At 35.0% G+C, this 21876-nt stretch overlaps 1 protein-coding gene across 1 annotated transcript in view; it reads right to left on the minus strand.

Moving 5' to 3' along the window:
* Positions 1 to 21656, minus strand: part of LOC148953262 (transient-receptor-potential-like protein) — a 158493-nt gene extending 136837 nt beyond the window's left edge. The window contains exons 1-5 of the mRNA XM_089088430.1: positions 21611 to 21656; positions 17755 to 17934; positions 13766 to 14003; positions 11262 to 11404; positions 1410 to 1611 (exon numbers count right to left, since the gene is read on the minus strand). Of these exons, the coding sequence (XP_088944556.1) occupies positions 1410 to 1611; positions 11262 to 11404; positions 13766 to 14003; positions 17755 to 17906 (735 nt within the window). The 5' untranslated portion in view covers positions 17907 to 17934; positions 21611 to 21656. The remainder of the gene's footprint in view (positions 1 to 1409; positions 1612 to 11261; positions 11405 to 13765; positions 14004 to 17754; positions 17935 to 21610) is intronic.
* Positions 21657 to 21876: the final 220 nt, after the last annotated feature.

Below are 21876 nucleotides of genomic sequence, written 5' to 3' on the forward strand. Positions count from 1 at the left end.
AACAGTCACTTGGCCTCCAAAGATCCCTTTCAGCTTGTCTTAGAAAAGATTTGACCCACAAGAGCTTTTTTCGTCTACAGCTTTTTCTCGCCAGACCAGCCTAAGGTAACATATTAGTTTCAAGAGATAGAATCTCTCACCCTCCTTATCAGCTCAACTATCGTTTTCTTTCTCTCAATTTTCTTCAGCCAAAATTTTAAACATTCAAAAGAGCCTGAACTGTATCCACTGGATCCACTGAGAATCTCCATGGCCCCCTATTTGTCAAAATGCTGAATCTATTTTTGAAGTCAACTTTTGAGGAGGTATTCTTACATTTAAACTGATGCTCGAAATTGTATTTGATTTTTTTTTTCTTATAAGGTTGTTTGACAGAGTATATTTTATGTGGAGTTTCAACTGACGGCTTGTTTTCTTCATTGACATTGATTCTACTCAGGGATGTTAATTCAAATTCTTTCTGCGATAAGTGGTGTGACTTAAAAAGAGCGAGCAAGAATAGCCTAGTGAGAGTAAACCTAGGTACAAATGGATATCTGGAGTAAATCAGGGAAAGTAAACAGGAATGGCTTTTGAAAGCACAGTATGCCTGACCCCCAAGCACCTCATTGCGTTTTCTTGATAAAAGGCCAAGAAGCAGAGATCAGCTCTTCCGGTAGGGACTAGAGTGTAGTGCCACATTCTTAACCTTTACCTTTCATGAGGGAGCCTCTAATGTAATAGTATTTGACAGAGTAGTTAAGTTGAGTTCCAAATGATGTCAAGTTGTCCTTACTCTTATAGAATCTATCCAGAAGTGACAATTTAGGAAAATTTGGGAGGGCGGTCCAAATTAGAGGAGGGGCAATCCACTTTTGGTTGTTAATGGCCCATTTTGTTGCCTTTTGTATTTTTTCCAATTAAGATGCCAAAAAAAGGTATTTTTCAAAATCTAAGAAGAGAAAAAAACTTATGGAAAGCAATCAACGATAGGGAGCAATTAACTGCCCCCCCCCATCCTTTTCAGGCCCCTGAACTTATTTTTTTGTATTTTTATTTGTTGTGTTTCCTATATCGAAACTGAATTTTTTGTGATTTCTCCTAGTTTATCGAAACTGAATTTAGATATACTTTGGCTCATTTTTAATTAGGTTAGTTTTGTTTTAATTTTTTTCAAAGTGGTTTTTCTCTTATTCTTTTTTTTCTGTAATTCATAGTTTTTATTCTAGATTTCCTACTTTTTTCTAACTTTCTGTGCATCTTCTGATAGTATGATATCAATACCATTCCTATTTCGCTAATTTGCAGAAAAATTTCATCAATATAGGTTGCTTTTCGACTTATTTGCTTACTTGTTCTTTCTTAAACTATTGAACATCTCTCATGGTATCAAGCACCGACACAGCGCTTATTTGAAAAGAACAACTTACCAAATAATCTTGGCGGAACTCATTTTCGGTATAAGCAAGATTGCGTAGCTCAGCACTAAGTTCAAACGCAGTTAATATTGGATCTACAGAAGATAAAGCAATCAAAGATGGCGATGCCAGAGCTTTGTATGCATTAATTCTTGACATTGAGTGTCGCAAAGAGTCCGCTTGGATTGATAGTATACAGTCTGTGCAGCCGCACCTAAAAATATATAAGAAAATATATAAAGAACACTAAAATATATAAGAACACTGAAAACTGTTTTTCAGCTGAAGTGACTAGCCTATCAGCTACATATTTTTCTCATTTTTTAATTTTGTCGTAGTATTACGAATAAAAGCAGTTTCCTAACCTAAATTAAATAAAAATCGCAAGTTTTTCAACTGAAAGTAGGGAGCATTATTTAAACTTAAAACGAACAGAGATTATAACACATATGGAGGGATGGTGTTGCTCTTCCTAAGCACCACGCTCTTTACGCAACAGTTTTTTAGTACTTTTAAAAAAGCTTCTTATTGTTCTAATTAAACGAACACAGTGTTTCAGGAGTCGTTCTTAAAGAATTGGGACAGAATTCAAATTTAATCGTAAAGAGCGAGATGTTGAGAAAGAGCAAACCTCCTAATATACGTAATAATTTCTGTTCGTTTTGAGTTTTAATGTTACTCCTTACTTTCAGTTGAAAAAAAAACTTGTGATTTATTCTCTAGATAGTTCATTCCTGGAGAAAATTTGCCCCGGACAAGCTACCCTTAACATCTCCATTGCTTAAAATTGAGTCGACAAAGAGAAAGCAAGACATAAGACGAATTTAGTATAGGAATTCTGGTAAATTCCCCTGTTTAAAATTTCCCCTGAAAAATTTCACTCCCTGGAAACTTCCTCCTTGCGTAAAATTATTACCTTGGAAAATTCCGCTAGCTAAAAATCTCCCCCCCCCCCGAAAACTGCATGCATGCTTTCCAATAACAAATACTATACGCAAACAATGGGCAAATTTCTTAACTGAACGACCTTTCCCCAACGGCTCTGGGGGTCATGATATCTTCAAAGGCATAGTTATTAGGCCTGTCAAGTATGCTGAACAAAATGGCTATCTCAAAACATTTATCAGACGATTTTGAGGAAAAAGAGGCGTGGAGGGGGACTAGTTGCCCCACCAATTTTCTTGGTCAATGAAAAAGGGCACAAGAACTTTTAATTTCCGTTCGAATGAGCCATCTCCCAATATTCTAGGATCACTGGGTCGATACAATTACCCCTTAAAAAAAAAAAAAATAAAAAAAAAAAAATAAACACCTGTGATCTTTCTTCTAGCAAAAATTACAAAATTCCACATTTTTGCAGATAGGAGCTTGAAACTCTAACAGTAGTGTTGTTTTATACGCTGAATCTAATAGTATGATTTTTAGTAAGATTCTATTACTTTTAGGAGGTATTTCCCCCTTTTTCCAAAAAACGGCAAATTTTCTCAAGCTTAACCTTCAAAGGATAAGACTAAACTTAATTAAACTTAAATATTTGAAATCAGCATAAAAATCTATTGGTATCAAATTCTGTTTTTTAGAGTTTCGGTTACAATTGAGCCGGGTCGCTCCTTACTTACAGTTCGTCACCACGAACTGTTTGATTAAGTCTATTCCTTCCATATGTTTTCTTTTGTCAATTAATTAAAAAAACTTTTTCCATAAAAACTCCTTTGCCTTCCCAAGGCCAGAACATAATTTGCACTTTACTGAAAAAAATATAAATGTTCTTACTTTTATAACTTTAATAAATCAAATAATATTAACATTTTGATTACTAAATATCAGTATATATATATTAAACTGACAATGCACATTCACTTGCATTTTCTTCAGTAAAGTGCAAATTTGTTCTGGCCTTGGGAAGGCATTTTACGCTTGGTAGATTATTTGATTTTATTATTGCTCATTTTTTGCTTAATGGTGTTCTTTACTTTTCTTTGAAAAACTTGTTTTGTGGAAAAAGCCTTCTTAATTAATTTCTGTTCGTTTTATATTGACATAGTCTTTTCAGGAAAAAAGAAAATAAATTTTAATCTTTTCGTTTTTTTAAGACTTTATAGTTTGGCCTGCTATTTGTATGCTGGAGAAAAATTTTCAGCAATTTTTGACAACATACACCGTTCTAAAAATCTGGTCGCAAATAGTAGTGTTTAATTTAGTTTCATACCTCCTCTAGTTGACCTGAAATGGAAAACTTGATATCATTCTCAACAAAATCTGCTTACTTTCTTTGATAGCCTGGATACACTTACTCTATTTTGACTTGGTTAAATTTTAAGAGCAGTAGTAGCCCCAAAAGTTTGAACATAATACCCTCAGTCGTTCTTGGGATACTGCTGAGATGCCTTATTGGGAATTATCATTAACACAGTGCATTTTGATCTAATCTTAAGGCAACATTTAGTTTTTAAACATAAAAGCGATTGGGAGGGTGGGCATGGGAGAGGGATTAGTTGCCCTCCAATAACTTTCTGACTATTAAAAAGGGCATCAGCTCTTTCTATTTTCAATCTAATGAGCCCTTTTTGAAGTTCCTACGACAAATCCTTCGATACGAAGTGCCCTGGTCTAAAAAAAAAAAAAAAAAAAAAAAAAAAACATACATTATACCCACATCGATCTTTAATATAAGAATGTCAAGCCTTCCAATCACTTTCGACTATTAAAAAGGGCACTAGGCTTTTCGATTTACAATCAAATGAGTCCTTTTTGAGTTTCTACGACAACGCTTTCTATAAACACCTTATATGCCCCCAGGTATATCCCACAGCCTTTAGGGTAATTACAACCCTTACCCTAAAAGCTGTGAGGGTGGTTGTCATCCTCTAAGACCTAATTTCCAGAACTTTCAACTACGTTAATCAAAATGGCTATCTATAAATTTTGATTGGATGTGTTTGGGAAAATGGTGGGCGTGAGAGGGGCGTTAGTCGCTCTCCCATCACTTTCAACTATTAAAAAATGCCTTAGCCCTTTCAATTTCAAGTCAAATGAACCCTTTTGAAGTTTCTACGACAACGCTTTCAATAAAAACCTTATAGCCCCCAGGGAATAACTTACAACCCTTGCCCTGAGGACTGGGGGGAGGGTGTTTCATCCGCGAAAACCTAATTTCCAGAACTTTCTGCTAAGTTGAACAAAATGGCTATCTGAAAATTTTGATTTGATTTTTGGGGGAATGGTGGGCGTGAGAGGGTGGTTAGTTACCCTCCAATCACTTTTGACTATCAAAAAGGGCACTAGCCCTGTCAATTTCTAATTGGATGAGCCCTTTTGAAGTTTTTATGACGACTCTATCTATAAAAACCTTATATGCCCCCAGGGCATAACTTACAACCTTTGCCCTGGGGGCTCTGGCAGGTTTGTCCTCCTTAAATACATAATTTCTAGAACTTTCAACTACGTTGAACAAAATGGCTATCTCTAAACTTTGATTGAATATGCTTGGGGAAATGGTGGGCGTGAGAGGGGGGTCGATTACTCTACAATCACTATTGACTAATAAAAAGGGCAATTTGAATTTCCAAACAAATGAGCCCTTATTGAAATTTCTACAACAATTTTCTATACAAACCTTATATGCCGTTAAACAAGCCTTATATAACGTTAAAAACCTTATATAACGTTAAACAAAATGGCTATCTATAAATTTTGATTGGATGTGTTTGGGAAAATGGTGAACGTGAGAGTGGCGTTAGTCGCTCTCCCATCATTTTCAACTATTAAAAAAGGCCTTAGCCCTTTCAATTTCAAGTTAAATGAGCCCTTTTGAAGTTTTTACGACAACGCTTTCAATAAAAACCTTATAGTCCCCAGGGTATAACTTACAACCCTTACCCTGAGGACTGGGGGGAGGGTGTTTCATCCTCAAAGACCTAATTTCTAGAACTTTCTACTACGTTGAACAAATGGCTATCTGAAAATTTTGATTGGACGTGTTTGGGGGAATGGTGCGCGTGAGAGGGTGGTTAGTTACCCTCCAATCACTATCGACTATTAAAAAGGGCACTAGCCCTCTTAATTTCTAATTGGATGATTCCTTTTGAAGTTTTTATGACGACTCTATCTATAAAAACCTTATATGCCCCCGGAGTATAACTTACAACCTTTGCCCTGGGGGCTCTGGGGGGTTTGTCAGCCTTAAATACATAATTTCTAGAACTTTCAACTACGTTGAACAAAATGGCCATCACTAAACTTTGATTGAATGTGTTTGGGGAAATGGTGGGCGTGAGAGGGGGGTCAATTACTCTCCAATCACTATCGACTATTAAAAAGGGCAATTTCAATTTTCAAACAAATGAGCCCTTATTGAAATCTCTACAATAATTTTCTATTCAAACCTTATTTGCCCCCAGGGCATAACTTACAACCCTTGCACTGAGGGCTCTGAGGGGGTTATCATCCTAAAAGACTTAATTTCCAGAACTTCCGACTACGTTGAACAAAATTTATGTCTCAAAATTTTGATTGGATTTGTTTGGAGAAATGGTGGGCGTAAGAGGGAGTTAGTTGCCCTACAATTACTTTCAACTTATTACAAAGGGCACTAACCATTTCAATTTTCAATCGAATGAGCCCTTTTTTGATTGAGCCCTTTTTTACAACAGCCCTTTTTTACAATTGAATGAGCCCTTTTTTACAATATCGCTTTCTATAAGAACCTTATAAGCCCCCAGGGCATAACTTACAACCCTTGCCTTGAGGATTATGGGGGGGGGGTGGTCATCATTAAAGACCTATATTCCAAAATTTTCAACTACATTGAATAAAATGGTTATCTAAAATTTTGATTAGATGTGTTTGGGGAAAAGGTGGGCGTTAGGTTGGGGTTAGTTGCCCTCAAATCACTTTCTAGACTATTAAAAAGGGCCCTAGCCCTTTTAATTTGCAATCGAATGAGTCCTTTTTCAAGTTTCTACGACAAAGTTTTCAATAAAAACCTTGTTTGCCCCCAGGGCATAACTTATAACCCTTGCCCTGAATACTGTGGGAGGAGTGTCCTGCTCAAAATTATAATTTCAAGAACTTTCAACTACGTGACCAAAATGGCTATATCAAAATTTTGATTGGATGTGCTTTGGGAAATGGTGGGCGTGAGAGGGGGGTTAGTTGCAGTCAAATCACTTTCGACTATTAAACAGAGCACTAGCCCTTTGACTTTTCAATCGAATGAGCCCTTTTTCAAGTTTTTACGACAAAGATTTCAATAAAAACCTTATATATCCCCAGGGCATAACTTTAAACCCTTGCCCTGAAGACTGTGGGTGGATTGTCCTGCTCAAAGGTATAATTTCCGTTAAACTGCGTGGAAAAAATGGCTATCTGAAAATTTTTAACTTTAAACTGTGTGGAACAAAATGGCTATCTGAAAATTTTGATTGGATATGTTTGGGGAAATGGTGGGCGTGGAAGGGGTGTTAGTTGCCTTCCAATCACTTTCCACTATTAAAAAGGGCACTAGCCATTTCAATTTCCAATCGAATGAGCCCTTTTTGAAGTTTCTATGACAACGCGTTCTATAAAAATCTTATATGACCCCAGGGCATAACTTACAACCCTTGCCCTGAGGGCTGTGGGGGAGTGTCCTCCTCAACATCATAATTTCTATCAAGAAATCAACTATGCTGAACAAAATGGCTATTTAAAAATTTTGATTGGATGTGCTTGGGGAAAAGGTGGGTGTGAGAGGGGGGTTAGTTGCCCTCAAATCACTTTCGACTATTAAAAAAGGCCATAGCCATTCCAATTTCCAATCGAATGAGCCCTTTTCAAAGTTTCTACGACAACTACTTCGATACGAAGTGCCCTGGTATGGAAAAAAAATAATATATTGTGCCAACATCTTTCTTTACTTAGGCAGCGTTATTGCGCTGCCTATGATTATCATATTTTTGGCAAACCTTTTTGAAACAACATAGACCTAGGGCCTAAACAAAGTTGAAGACCTGACTTTTATACTTTTCTTAATAAAAACAAATAAAACGCTACAGAAATTTGTCGTATCTACTAATTCCCTCAACGATACTATGAATGTCAATAAAACAGTAATTAAATTGTCAATCCTAAGAATAGTAATACTAACTTAGCAACTAATAAAATTTTAAATATCATTACAGTTACAATTAATGTCAATAAGTCCTTAGATAGGGTCCAAGGGTTTCCTAAAAATTAGAGACAAAAGCAATTTTCTTTTGGTAAATTTTCATTTTATTTTTAGGGGTTACTTCTGCTATGCGACCCAAAGTATTTTATACCAATTGACTGTATCTCCAAGAGACGCGCTTGGAATTTGAATTCCAATAGACAAGTGTTATATGCCTTGTTGTGTGAAAAACTGAATTTGTATTCGTGGCTTGTTGAACTATCAAGAAGAAAGTCAGTTCTTTTTATTTTTTATCAAGCTTTTAACAATTGGATTGTCCAAAGAAAGGGTATTTTGGCAACATTTTTAAATCACAGAAAGATGAAAAAACATGAAAATATCAAATTCTGAGAATCCAGTTGTCGATTTGATTGTAAAGTGATTTTTAATCGCAAAGATCTTATATCATGACGAAACATTTTATATTTCTTATTTGTTTTTTTACGGAAATTTCGAAAGCATTATATACAAAATTGGGAATTTTACATTTTCACTCTTGAACATGAAAAAGTGATAATTAATCCTGTGCTATGAAAATTCACTTGTTGTTGCTGTGAAATTATTTCAAAATATAAATTAGTTTAGTTGGTTAAATTTGGTTTCAAAGCTCACTTTTTTTAATACGTCTTGCTTTTAAAAAGTGCACTTAGAAATTTTTGATGGTGTCGTTCACTGAAATTGTGGATAGAGTTCGAATATAGATAAAAAAAAATTGTTGAAAGTTCAAATAACTTATTGAAGTATGGATGAGACCTGGATTAAATTGAAGGCGGCCATAAAGGAACATTTATGTGAATGAATTTTGATAAGATTGAAGCATTAATTGAGTTGTCTTATAACCTTTTTGAGGAAAGGGGTGAAACTGTAAAATAACCCAAAAACTTGGGTATTTTTTATTTGATTCTATTAGATTTTATCCGTTTCTTTAGGTTTACTCTCTCTTTCTAATTATCCTTTTTGGTAAAAATTACAACCCCTTCAGTAATTTAATTATTGCTAATGCTAGTTAAGCTATCGTTCATTTATTAAACTATTTTTTCACTATATCCACTAAAATGTCAACTTCTCTCTTTTAGTTAAGAGTAGTAAAAATAAATTACGAGTAAAAGCCCAGTTTCTAAAATATGCTTTAATAATCCTCACAATTTATAAATCTATGACCAATTTTGTATATCTTGAATAACCAAACACCGGCATAATGTCCTCAGTATGATGGCTATTGAAATACTACTACTAACTCTTTCTGAAACAAAACCTGATTGCAGCACAAAACCACACAAGGCCTACAGAGCTGTACAGGCTCCTTCATTAAACTTAATATACTTTTAATTTTAATATAAGTTACCTTGATTATACTTCTAATAATACTTACTATATTTTTTACGCTTATTCTTTACTTTTACTTTTAAATAAGTTTACTTTTCCTATCATTATTATTTATTTTGGAATTTACTTCTTTGCTTATTATATTTAATACTTCTAATAAACTTAACATGGTTTTAAAACCAATCAGGTTATAAAAGGCTCTTGAGAATGAAGAATAATGCGGTTGGCCTATGAGAAAGCAACACATTCAGAATTCGATCATGAAAGTTTGTAGCATGGAATTCAGACATAATAAGATTATATTGAGATATTCACTTTTTACCCCCCCCCCTCCCAATCAAGTTTTCAAACCCTCTGAATGCTTTAATATGATCTCTTCTCATCCATTTGAGGAGGTTTTACATTGTGTATTCTCGCTTTAATTAATATGCAACTATTTAATTCATTTAATTTTACTGCTATGTGCCTTGCAGGAATTAGTAGACCTGAGTTGAATAAATCAGACTGCTTAAACTTTCAAACAGTTCGTGGTAACGAACTGTAAGTAAGAAGCGACCCGGCTCAATGGTAAACGAAACTGAAGAAAACGGAATTTGATAGCAAAAGATGCATCAAAAGAATCAGATTTTAATGTTTATTTTAAAAATATAAATTTCATCAAGTTTAATCCTGCCAATCAAAAGTTACGTGCCTGAGAATATTGGGTGTATTTTTGAAAAAAGGGGAAAATACCCCCTAAAAGTCACAGAACCTTAATGAAAATCACACCATCATATTCAAATTATCAGAGATCCCTACTGCGGAGGTTTCAAGCTCCTATCTACAAAAATCTGGAATTTGGCATTTTTTGCCAGAAGAAAGATCACGGATGCGTGTTTATTTGTTTTTTGTTTTTTTTCCAGGGGTGATCGTTTCGACCCAGTGGTCCTAGAATATCGTGGGAGGGGTCATTCGAACGGAAATTAAAAGTTCTAGTGCCCTTTTTAAGTGACCAAAAAAAATGAAGGGCAACTAGGCCCCTTCCCACGCTCATTTTTTTCCTAAAGTCACCCGATCAAAATTTTTAGATATCCATTTTGTTCAGCATAGTCGAAAATCTAATAAATATGTCTTTTAGGATGACTTAATCCCCCACAGTTCCCAGAGAAAGGGCTGCAAGATATGAACTTTGCCCATTGCTTACATATTGTATTGGTTATTGGGAAGTATACAGACATTTTCATAAAGGATTTTTTTCTGGTTGGGGGGGGGGGGGGCGGGAGGAGGGGGTTACTCGGGAGAATCTTTCCGTGGAGGATGTTTCTTTGGGGTAAGGGACATTTCTATGAAGGGGGCGCCGGATTTCCAAGCATTATTTAAAAAATATATAAATTTTATTAAGTGTAGTATTACTCATCAAAGGCTACGAGCCTGAGAAAATTTACCTGATTTTTTAAAGAGGGAGGAAACATCCCCTACAAGTGAAAGAATTTTAATAAAAATCACACCGTCAGATTCCGCGTATCAGAAAACCCTTTTACACAGGTTTCAAGCTCATATCTGCAAATAACTGCAACTTTGTATTTTTTGCCACAAGAAAAATATACGAGTATAGAAGTTCGTTACGTAAGTTAATTTGTAAATTACGTCAGAACCAAATTTAGAGACAGCCATTTAGCAAAAGAAAAGCAAAATTTTTATGCAAATTTTGTTTACTTATTCAATGACGGTGAGCCAAAATAAAAGCTGCATTAACTAAAAAACGATCAGAAATTAGGCTAAATAAAAAAAAAACAAGTTTTTTAAACTGAAAGTAAGGAGCGACATTAAAACTTAAATCCAACAGAAATTATTCCGTATATGAAAGGGGCTGTCCCCTCCTCATCGCCTCGCTCTTTACGCTAAAGTTTTTTATTAAAAAAAAAAAAGTTGGGAGACAGAGTCAAACTTTAGCGTAAAGAGCGAGGCGTTGAGGAGGGGACAGCCCCTTTCATATACGGAATAATTTCTGTTCGTTTTAAGTTTTAATGTCGCTCCTTACTTTCAGTTCAAAAAACTTTTTTTTATTTAATACTTCCAGTAGCAATCAGATATAAACGGAACCCGCGTACCTGATTTACAACTTGATAACATCTTACAGATATACAGGCTTCTAAAATCGTGCCCCTTCTAAAATTTTGATATTTTGATTCTGAGGATTCCTACAATAATTTCTTATATGTTTCATACTACTCGAGTTTTTTTTTTTTTCATTTAAATTTGTGCCCACCCACATACACAGAAAAATAAATTCTGGTCCAACTGCTTGCCTTGAATCTGGATGCTTAGAAGTTTCAAAAGCTTTTTAATAAAATTAACAGCAAAGAGATTACCTAACGTCGTGTGGCATGGGAAGTGTGGCACCTCTGTCAAGTAGTATCTTTAAAATTTCGTAGTTATTTCTATGCGCAGCCAAGATAAGTGGCGTTATTTCTGGCGTAAAGGCAGCTGTAGTCCTGTCAACTTTTTCCCAGCTCTGAAAAGATAATAATACCGTCAAATCGAATGAATAAAAGAGTGGGGATTTTGGGGCTGCCAGTCCCCTCATATACAGAGAAACTCTTGTTAGTTTTTAGTTTTAATGTAGTTCTTTACTTTCATATGGAAAATACATTTTTTTGTTCAGTACATACTTATAATCAATAATAAAAGTAAATTATTTTGATGTTAATGCTGTAATCAAAGTTCCTTGTTTGAATAGTGTCGGTTTGGACCAGGCATGGTTGTTCGCCCCTAGTCAATACCTCGCTCTTTATGCTTAAGTTCTTTTTCAGTGCTTTCAAAATACCTATGTATTCTAATTAAACGGCATTTGTGATTCAGGGACTAGTGATTCGAACAAAATTCGAAATTTAGCGTAAAGAGCGAGGTATTGACTAGGGAGCAAACCCCCACATATACGTAATAATTTCTGTTCGTTTTAAGTTTTAATGTTGCTCCTTACTTTCAGTTGAAAAAACTTGTTTTTTTTATTTAATAAGAGTGAGAGTCGAGCAGCCACGAAGGTACAAAGAGAGGGTCTTTTTATCTTTGTTCCACTCTTCAGATATCGAGCTGTTGACTGTTTTTCTATCATTTTCTATTTTCCATACAGGTTGGGCATTTTTTTATATTTATTATTTTTGCACACCCTCTACGTCAAAATAAATCACTGTGCATTTACCAGTAAAGTGTTCATCACGTTGAATTTATGTTGAAGCTTTTATGTCGAATACGCTATCAAAATTCATTGCCATGAGCGGTTTGATATTTATAAAGTCAGTTATCTTTTCTTGTTTGGTAATGAATGGCGTGAACAAATAAACATAGCAAAATTTAGAACATATTTGCTCTTATCCTTAAATTGTAAGAACGCAACTATCCGATTATCCAAAATATGACTTTGATCTATTTGGAATCTATAAAAAAGGAAAAACATAAGTTCATACAGGTCTCAGACTGGGTATTTGCCCACACTCCGTAAAATTCCGAGGAATAGTTTATGACCAAAAACAATTTTATTTAATAATGTATTTTTTACAATCTTTAATGTATAAATAAATAAAATAGACATAAAAATGTGAGTGGCTATTTAATTGATAAAGAATAACAAAATTTATATATAGGAACGTAAGCTGTAGTAATAAAGTCAATTTTCCCACAGCTATATTTTGTGGGTATCTCTAGCTTTGCCTTTTTAGTGGTATATTTTGCGAACATTCACAATTAGCTTGGGGTACACTCACGCCTTCCAAGGGAACTTGTTTTTACTAAATTATAATGTTTAAGTATGAAATAAATACCATTCAAAAATTAGTTGGATTTTCATGTTCTTGCTTTCCCTTATCCCTTACTTACAAGGATTGGAAGATTCTTTGAGGACTGGTTAATGATTTAAGTTTAGCTTAAACTCAGCTTATTCAGAACTTTGACCTAGACATGGTGGTGCCTAGAGCAGGATTTTAAGTGTAAGGTAGAATTGTGTATTTTTTATTTTTTTTTTAATGGAATAAAAGTATATCCAAGAAATCTTTCAAGCTCTGCAAGCTGAGAAGCGTATGACGTAAAAATCTGTTCAAGGGCCCTAATATTGGCTGCATATCCACTCCAGGAAGTTGTCATCATATTGCACAATTCCTTTACATTTTTACTATATGTGGGTATTTCTGGAGAAGAAAGGGGTGGTGATAGAAATTAAAATATTTTTAACTAGGTTCCCAAGGCCCTAGTTTGTGCTATAGAGTGCTTAATATTGGAAGTCTCATAGACACACGATATGTAAATTTTCGATAAATAACAGTTCGAATAGGGATAAATCCTTTTATTATAGAGTGAAAAAAAGAAACAATTGAAACATTCAATTCATTGTCTGATAAAAGGATTCATACCTATTCGGACTGTTACTTATCGTCATGTGGCTGTGTGGTCTTCGAAATTACCTACGTAACTTTTGGAACAACCAATCAGCCTCAAAATTACGGGTCATTAACCTCTCTGGAAAAATTCATGCAGGCCTCCTCCCCCTTAAAACATGTAACTGCATGAGAAAAGTTCGTATAACTCTAGCTGAAAAAAGGAGGAGAAACAAAAGGCCAAAAAGTAAGACAGATTTGATTTTGAATGCAGGCAATTAAAGACGAAATGAATACAGTTGAAATAAGCTTACCTATAGTCAAAAACAATTGTAGGCTGATATTTTTAATCCTAGTCAACTCTTCTTTAAGTGTTAGAATGTTAATACCAAAGTTGGTAGCCGACTAGCTTGGATGGCAAAACATTGGGTGGTCGTCGGAACAAATTAACTGTATTTCACACTGAGTTTAATAAAATAAAACGAATATTCTTCAAGAATACTTACATATGCGTCTCCTTCTTTGTGAATGAGTTCTTCATGTTCCAGAAGCAATTCAACTGCCTCAACAAACTCCTTGTCAATGGCATGGAGCAAGGCGTCTTCGGTAGCAACCCCCATTATAACAAGAAGCTCAAGCATTTGCAGATTTTCGTTATCGATAGCCATCAGAAGAGCTCCACGTCCCATGGGGTCTCGGCAGTTCACATTGAAAGCGTTATGCCTCTTGGCGCGCTGTAGAAGCCTTGGGAAAAGTGTACGTTTTATCAACTGTCGACACTATGTTAACGTTTCTACTTTAACTAGTATTTAAACACAATCGTTTTAGCTCCTTAGTGTCTTGAGTTCGGGAAGAGAGGGAGAATTGCCCAACAAGATTTTTCCCCTACCTTCCTAGATTTGAAAAATACCCTTTTCGGTACTTTCATTAAAAAAAATGGCTTTCTTGGTATTTTCAATAAAAAATGAAAGATCAATACAATCTCCCCATAGATTTTGAAAAATAAATTTTGCTCCCACGGATTGTATTTCTGTGAATTGACTCTTCTAAGTGAAGGAGAAATTGGCCAAGCTACACTAAGTAAATCATAATATCTCCTTATTCTTTGAGCATGTAAATATGCTCAAATATTCTTTGAGCATGTAAATTAAAGAGAGCAGACAACGAAACATTAACTGCGTCAATAAGTATTAAGGCCCGTTTTTATTAACAAAGTACCATTCCAATTCGAGGAGGCGCTATCGTTAAGCAATCACATACACCAGGTGGTACGTGGCGGAAGTCTACCAAGCGTTTTGGGGACATTGCCAAGCGTGGCGGACCTGTGCGGGACAAGTGGCATTCTTAGATGTATATCAGGGCAACCACTTATTCCTATTAATTCCTTACTTTTTACATCCGGGTTGCAGCCTTAGCAAGCAACCTAGTAAGAGACGATCACGTCCCGTACTAAGAAAGACATTAGCCCATAATTTTATTAATTAGTGATGGTGAACAATGTTAAGTTTTGTTAACTAAACAAGAATAGGCAAACTTTTGTTGTTTTATTAAGCAATGGTAAGGAATGCTTCCTTCCCTGTCTGATCAAGTTGAGCAACTGGGAGGACTTGCTATTGTTGCATTTTCTTATTGGTAAATTCTTATCATCACTTCTTAATAAACCTTACAAAGTGATGAATGAATTGGAACAAAGTTTATGAAGGGATTCGGGATACCCTAAAGGATCACCCTATCTAGCGAATTATAAAGTAATTTAGATTGTGTGGTCAAACAATAGTTGTATGGCTAAAATTTTGGATAAGAGATCCGAATAAACGACACGAAACTAAATGTTGACACCTACTTTCCCGCAAATCTTAGACAAACCATTTGTCTTTTCCCATCTTGTCCTGGAGATAAATTTATTCCGATTTAATGAAATTTGCATCATTGAAAAGTTTTAATTTTTTTTTTGTGATTCAACGGAGCAGAATTTTCTGTTTAAGGTTCAAGAAAGGCATAAAGGTTGAAATTTCAAAAATATCCTAGCCTATCTGTTTCGAAAACATTAAAAATCAGCTCAAAGGAAGTATTATTTGATTAAATTGACAGCCTTGGGAGTTCCCTGTTGTTCTACCACATTGATTGAAAACCTCATTGACGTAAGGTATACACTATTCATGCTGTATTTGTATTGAATAGACTGCGCTTTTCTTAGCTACTAGTAAGCGTTGATATGTTTTCTTTATTTTAAACTAGCCTTTTGTTAGCTTTTCAAACCGTTGACACATTTGAAATCCATATCAATTTTTAATTTGGTAGTTCTCTTTTATATGGGGAAAATTTGCTAATGTTTTTGAGACGGTCAGCCGAATTTTAAGGTATCGAATCCCCTTCATCAAACAGGTGTTTGGTTTTAATAGGCAATACCTGACGTTATATTCAGTTCAATTTATTTATAACCTGTCAAAACAAAAAAGGGCGCAAGTCCCCTAAATGACAGAGTACATAAGAGAAACAAAAGAAAAACGACAAGAAAATTTATACACTGAACAAAAATAAGTAGTTTTTACAATCATAATAATCATAGACATAATCACAAATGATATATCATAATCACAAGATAAGACATAAATCAAAAGACATAAAAAAAAAACTTATTGTGCAGCAGGTGCCAGAGACCTGGCAAGCTTTGTCATGTATTTGCTGCAGTAGACCAGTAGTTCGAAGGACAGCCTGCTATTCGCTATATATTTTACAAGAGAGCAAAATAAGTGAAATAGGAAATCGAAATAGCAAATAGATTTTTAGTTGTTATCAATAGATAGTTGTTCACCCTATGCACGTTTTTTTCGTGACAAATAGTGAAATAGAGCGAAATAGTAGAAATGTATTTTGGTTTTGTTAACAGAAACGCTTTTTTTGTTGCCTTAAAAGTGAGACAAATGCATTTTTAATTTCAAAAGCTTAAATGTTCGTATTTTCTCACTTTTTGAAAGCGACGGATAAAAGAAATTTTGGAAAAATGGAAGTTTCCAAATACCTTCAGATAAAAATAAGACATAGGAAAGCCAAGTGGAGAGATTAATCAAATGCATTTCGTTTGGCAGTGTGGGTTACAAATTGTTGTGGGTTACACATTGACAACAAGTATCACGTAACTACTTTTGAACCACATCAGTCCCTGCTACAATAAGTTTAAACCTCATCTGTGTCAATTCCATTAAAAACAGTCTTTGTCTATCTGAAAACGTCAAATATTCTGCCACTCCTAGAGAATTCTCTTTTGTCTTATTCATAGAAAGTTGTATCCCAAAATTTAGGTCGTCTTTTGCTGTTCGAAATCTACCAGCCCCTCCCCTTTTTAATTATAATTCCTTTTTTGTCGATGTAAGCTCCGGCTACAAGCTGCAACTTTATGTGATTTGTCTTTTGTGCGATAGGTGTCCCGATTCTGCCATTGAATTCGATCAAAATCAAACGAATTTTGATCAAAGTTCAAACATTTTATCCGGTTTTATTCCGGTTAGATAGAAGCTGCATTCTATCTTGGCACATTAAACATAAAATTTTGCAAAGGAAGAAAATCAGTTGGTACTTAACGTTTGGCAGGGATGTGATAATATTAAACCATGTCAACCCTTCGGTGTTTATATAGCAAGTAGTTAAATAAGATATTTAAGTTGTATTCTGAACACATGAAGTTCTGTTAACTTAGTAGCTACCAATTAAAAACGAACATTTCAGAACATGCCTTTGATATCTACAACCCGAAAATAAATGTTTCCTGCTACCTTGCTTTAAGTTGCAAATCAAATTTGATTAAAGACAATTTTGATTCGGATGAGTGTCAAAATAGAATTTTTTTTCATAAGTAAAAAAAAAAAAAAACTTCAAATTGAAGAAAATTGATAGTTTGAAATTTCAGACCCCTATTGGCAAATCGTCCCCTGAATGTCGCCTTTAGACTTGACGTTTTTCATTTCGGACCAAAAGAAACGGTAAAAACTGGGAGGGTACAATTTTTTCTTGTTTACGAGTCTGATCTACTATAAAAGGGTCTTCTAAACTCCAGCAGTCCCCTTCGCCCGCCTTCTTAAAACATTGGATCTGTCATTGAGACTAGGCTGAGGATTTATAACTTTCCCCAGGATATCTACCCTTTTGTTTCCAAGAATGTGATCTTTTCATATTCTACGATCAGAAAATCATAAGATCTAAGGTTAATTTGAAATGATCTAAAGTTTATATCTCCGGTAGGATACGCTTAACAATTTCTACTGAAAGTGCATTATACTTTGTATTTCTTTATAGTAGAAGCTTTACTATTAGTGATTAGATTTAAGGTGAGTCTTTCTGATCCCCACATATAGCAGACATTCGAAAAAGATATTCATTATATTTTTCACTGGTGAAACAATTGAACCGCAATGAAAAGGAACACTTACAAATTCATTTTCTAGCTTTTGCTAATAGTTTTTTTTTAAAGAGACAGTTTTTTACACTTTCAACTTACCTTTTGACTGTTGTAAGGTCACCCCTTTCGACAGCAAGAAGATATTTCTTTTCATCTAAAGAAAGAGGTTTTGGCAACACTGGGAGTTTGATATCCCTCGTGCTTTCCGAACGAGGACAACTGACTTCGGCACGTTTTTCTTCTTTGTCCATGTTGCTAATGGCACTGAGACGTTTGTGTCTATAATAAGAGGGGTGTTTACATGTTATTTTCACGTTTTAGTATTAGCCCCCCCCCCCCTTGTCCAAGCTCGTTCGCCAGAGAGGATGGAATAGAATTCAAGATATATTAGACTCACACATATTAGGCAATTTTAATGTCTTGATACGTGTCATTTCAATCATTTTCAAACTCTTTAAACGAAAGCATGGCGCTAAAACAAATAGTTCAAAGTAAAATTCAATAAAAAATCCTTACCTAAAGATCTTAATGATTTTTTTAGTGTCATTTAGTGTCATTTTTTAGTTGTCATTAGTGTCATGATTTTTATTAGTGTCAAGATGCTCTTATGATGGAAAGAATGGAGCCGAAAAAAAACACAACAACGGAATACAAATTTATGTAAGTAGTGATTTATTTTCCTTGTTTATTAACAAGTCTATTTTCTGAGCTACTAACATGGTTTATCGCCAGACTGTAACCAACATAAACTTCTTATGTTTTTGACTAAATATTTTTATATATTTATTACTTTATTTAATCAAATTCAAATAAGAGTTGTAATTTGGTCAAACTGGAGATGTCTGCTCCAATCTCACAGTGATAGCAATTCTTTTCTTTTGTACTTGGTACACAGTGAAGGGAAAAAAAGGAAAAAAAAAAAAAAATAAAACAGGTGTTGTAGTAAAAACAAAACATAAACTTACCAGTCATCTATAGAGGTAATTCTTTTTAGTTCCTTGATAAGTAAAGAAAAGAATGCACTGCAATTCTGAGTGTGGAGCAGGTAGACGCCCTCAGTCTGTTAAGGAATCGAATTGCAGCTTAACGTAGTCGAATCAAACGTTAAGCTATGGTCTTGGAACCGTACATGTTATTAGTGTCAAGTTCTTTCCAACTCAGAAGGATTTTGAGCGGGCTGAAGCAGACGGGCGAACTACTGTCGGGACCATTACAGATAGAAGTTTCAGCTTGATTATGTTAGGAAAACTTCGAAGTATGATAAAAAGATATGGTTTAAGGTGATAAAAGAGTTAACCCTTACTCTGGATATGCTAAGCAGACTAGCTTACTCCATTTTTATAGCCCAATGCGGATCGGGTCCTTCAATTTAGAATTCCAATACAACGACGAGAAGAGATATTACCCCAGAAAGGCATGTTGTTGTAAAATAGAATAAAAAAATGTAAACAAAAAGTACCCTATCAAGGAGTTTCTGTCTCGTCCTTAATGCTAAGAGAGCAGAGATGGGGGGGGGGGGAGTGCGAGCTAGTCAAGTCTGAAAGCTCCATAGCTCATGGAATTGGAACGCACTACGAGTATTTTTTCTTATGATTCTGAGAGTTGGGACGCTCCAAGAGATATTTTTGTTTAGGAGTCTGGGAGGTAAAACGCGTCAAAAGTAATTTTTATGGTGGCCTTGGCATTTGCAACACACTTAGACCAGTAATTTTCACCACTTGTAAAAACTATAGGAAATTTTCATGAGAATATGCTTAAAAATTCTCATTTTTGTCTTCAGTGCATATAGGATGACTTGTAATGGAGCAAATCACTCGATGTATTTAGAGGCCATTTTGTATATAGAATGTGATATGAGAAAATAGTGACTATTGACGTTTCTAAATTTGTCAGAGGTGAAATTACTTTGCCAATCTGATTAAGCTGCTGGTACCTCATAAATTACAGAGAGTTTGAGAAATTTTAGAGTAAAGAAAGGCCAGTGTAAAATTTTGGCGGGGTTTTAACCTAAATTGGAGATAGTTTTAGTATGGGAGAGTTCTTAGAATAGTACCACGGTAGCTACAGCCAATAAATCCTATGATAGCTCTCGGTTCGTACCGTCATGTTTAAAAACCTTAAAGGACCTGTCGACTTAAAAGCGTTTGTCGCTGTAATGATAACAAAGAAATATTGAAATAATTCTGTTATTTTATTTGGCATAGCCGGTTTTCATGCTCCTCATGATCTAGTCCTTTCTCTAGAAACCGAACCCCAAAAAAACCGTGCTTGATAGTTGATGAACGGTGGGTAAATCTTTTGACTGAATAACGAAGTTTTAATCTTGAGAGGATAAGGAATGTACGTCCCGTTTTGAATTCTTACTATTTTGTGGGACTATTTGGTGAGAAACTCAGCCTATGACTATTAGCGAGTATTAAAATATTCCAGGAAATACTTATAATCGAATGGAAGGGAATATATTTTAGCCCACTGTTACCGCCATCCGTTATTCCTTATCTAACTTTGCGTGCTCAAAAGCTGGAAATATAGTTTTCCTGCTTTGAGGAATGTAGGGGTGCTGGTGAGTCAGTATGTAGATGACAAAATTGATGGAGTGTTAATTTCCAAAGAGCTAATTTTACCATAGCCATGTCAACTGAGGGAGGGCACACTTAACTCACAAATCAGTTGTCCAACCGACCTGGTGAGTGAATTTAGGATTTACAATCAAAATGAGAACACATGCCTTGATTGTATCAGAGGGAAGGTTGGAAAGATCTTTAAATTAATGGAAGATGTTTTGTCCTCCAAAAGGTTGGTCATCAAATCTGTTCAAAATTTTATGGGCTCTACTGAGTCTTTCCCTCTAGCTTTTCCGCGCGCCTAATTTATTTCATGTTATAAAAGGCTAATCATAAACATGAAGTTGTGAGCAGTCTCTTACCACAAGGCTGCATGACAGAACTAGGGAGAGACCACGTTTTCCGGTATATTCTACGTGAAGCTCTTAGAATTTTGTCCTGGCATTCTGAAGACCATCTTTCAGTAGAATTTCTTTCGCATACTCCTGAATTGGCTTTGCGAGGTGTTAAATTTTTCTTAGGTCAGAAGTAATTACTTTGCGGGATTTAGCGAATAACTTTTAAAAGAAGAAAATACTTCGGTAAAAGAAGTACGGTGTATGCTTTGAATATGGTCCTATTTTCCTTTGGATCCGAACATTAAAATCACAGAACAAACTTCACATCACAATGCATCAGATGGATTGAGCAGTGACGGAGGATGATAGCAAGAACAGACATTGGAGAGGGCTCACTTCCTTCTAATAATTTGCAACTCTTAAAGGACACCAGAACTTCCAGTTTCCAGTCGAGTGAGCCCCTTCCTGTGAATAAATTAATAAAACATGGAAGGCACACACCTCTCAACTTAAGCAGCGCTACTGCACTGCCTCTGCTATTGTCCTTTTCCATCTACATTATAATTTGTTTTCAATGTTCCGTGAGCAATGCTGTTATTTTAAGTTCTGACGAATAAATACAGTAACACAAATTAAAACAAGTTATGCGGATTTTTAACAAATCCACATATTTTAATGAACAAGCTTTATCAATCAGTAGTGTTTCATAAGTCCCTAGAAATCTCTCTTGCTTTTTTTTCTCCAATCTGTACCATAATTTTCTTTATCACCAAGTAACTCCAACTGTAATAATACTCACTACAACTTTGCACATATAGATGGTTGGAAGGTTGCACATATAGATAAACTCATGTCCAACTTTTAAGAGGCCATCATATGATTTCTCCTTGAGAAGACGAAAATGGTTAAACACAGACAAAAAAAAAAAATCTGAATTCAAAGGCATAATTTTTAATTATCTAACTCTCTCAACCCCTCCGTTGTTGTACATGTATAGCTATACCAGGCAACCGTTATTCCTTGAGGAATCTTTTTTTTAATTGTTCCACTTACCATAAGTACTCGATGTGCCTTTAGCTTTCCAAAGTGAAGATTAAAGTCTCTAACTAAACTAACTTGTTTTTCTGCTTCCTAAAGAATCATGATTACCAAGTAATTAGATTTGGAGAAGCCAAATAAGTTAAAGTACTGCGGAGGTAACAACGTGAGGAGCTTCCGCCTCGCAGCTCAAGAAAATAAAAACTAGAGGAAGAAAACATAGATTTTTGTGGTTTCGTTCTAGTTGAAGCTCTCAACCCTTTCAATGCAATTACTAATCA

This window comes from Artemia sp. Qi Xiang Cuo, chromosome 4 (assembly GCF_049724085.1).
Source record: "Artemia sp. Qi Xiang Cuo chromosome 4, ASM4972408v1, whole genome shotgun sequence".
In the NCBI taxonomy this organism is placed as follows: Eukaryota; Metazoa; Arthropoda; class Branchiopoda; order Anostraca; family Artemiidae; genus Artemia; species Artemia sp. Qi Xiang Cuo.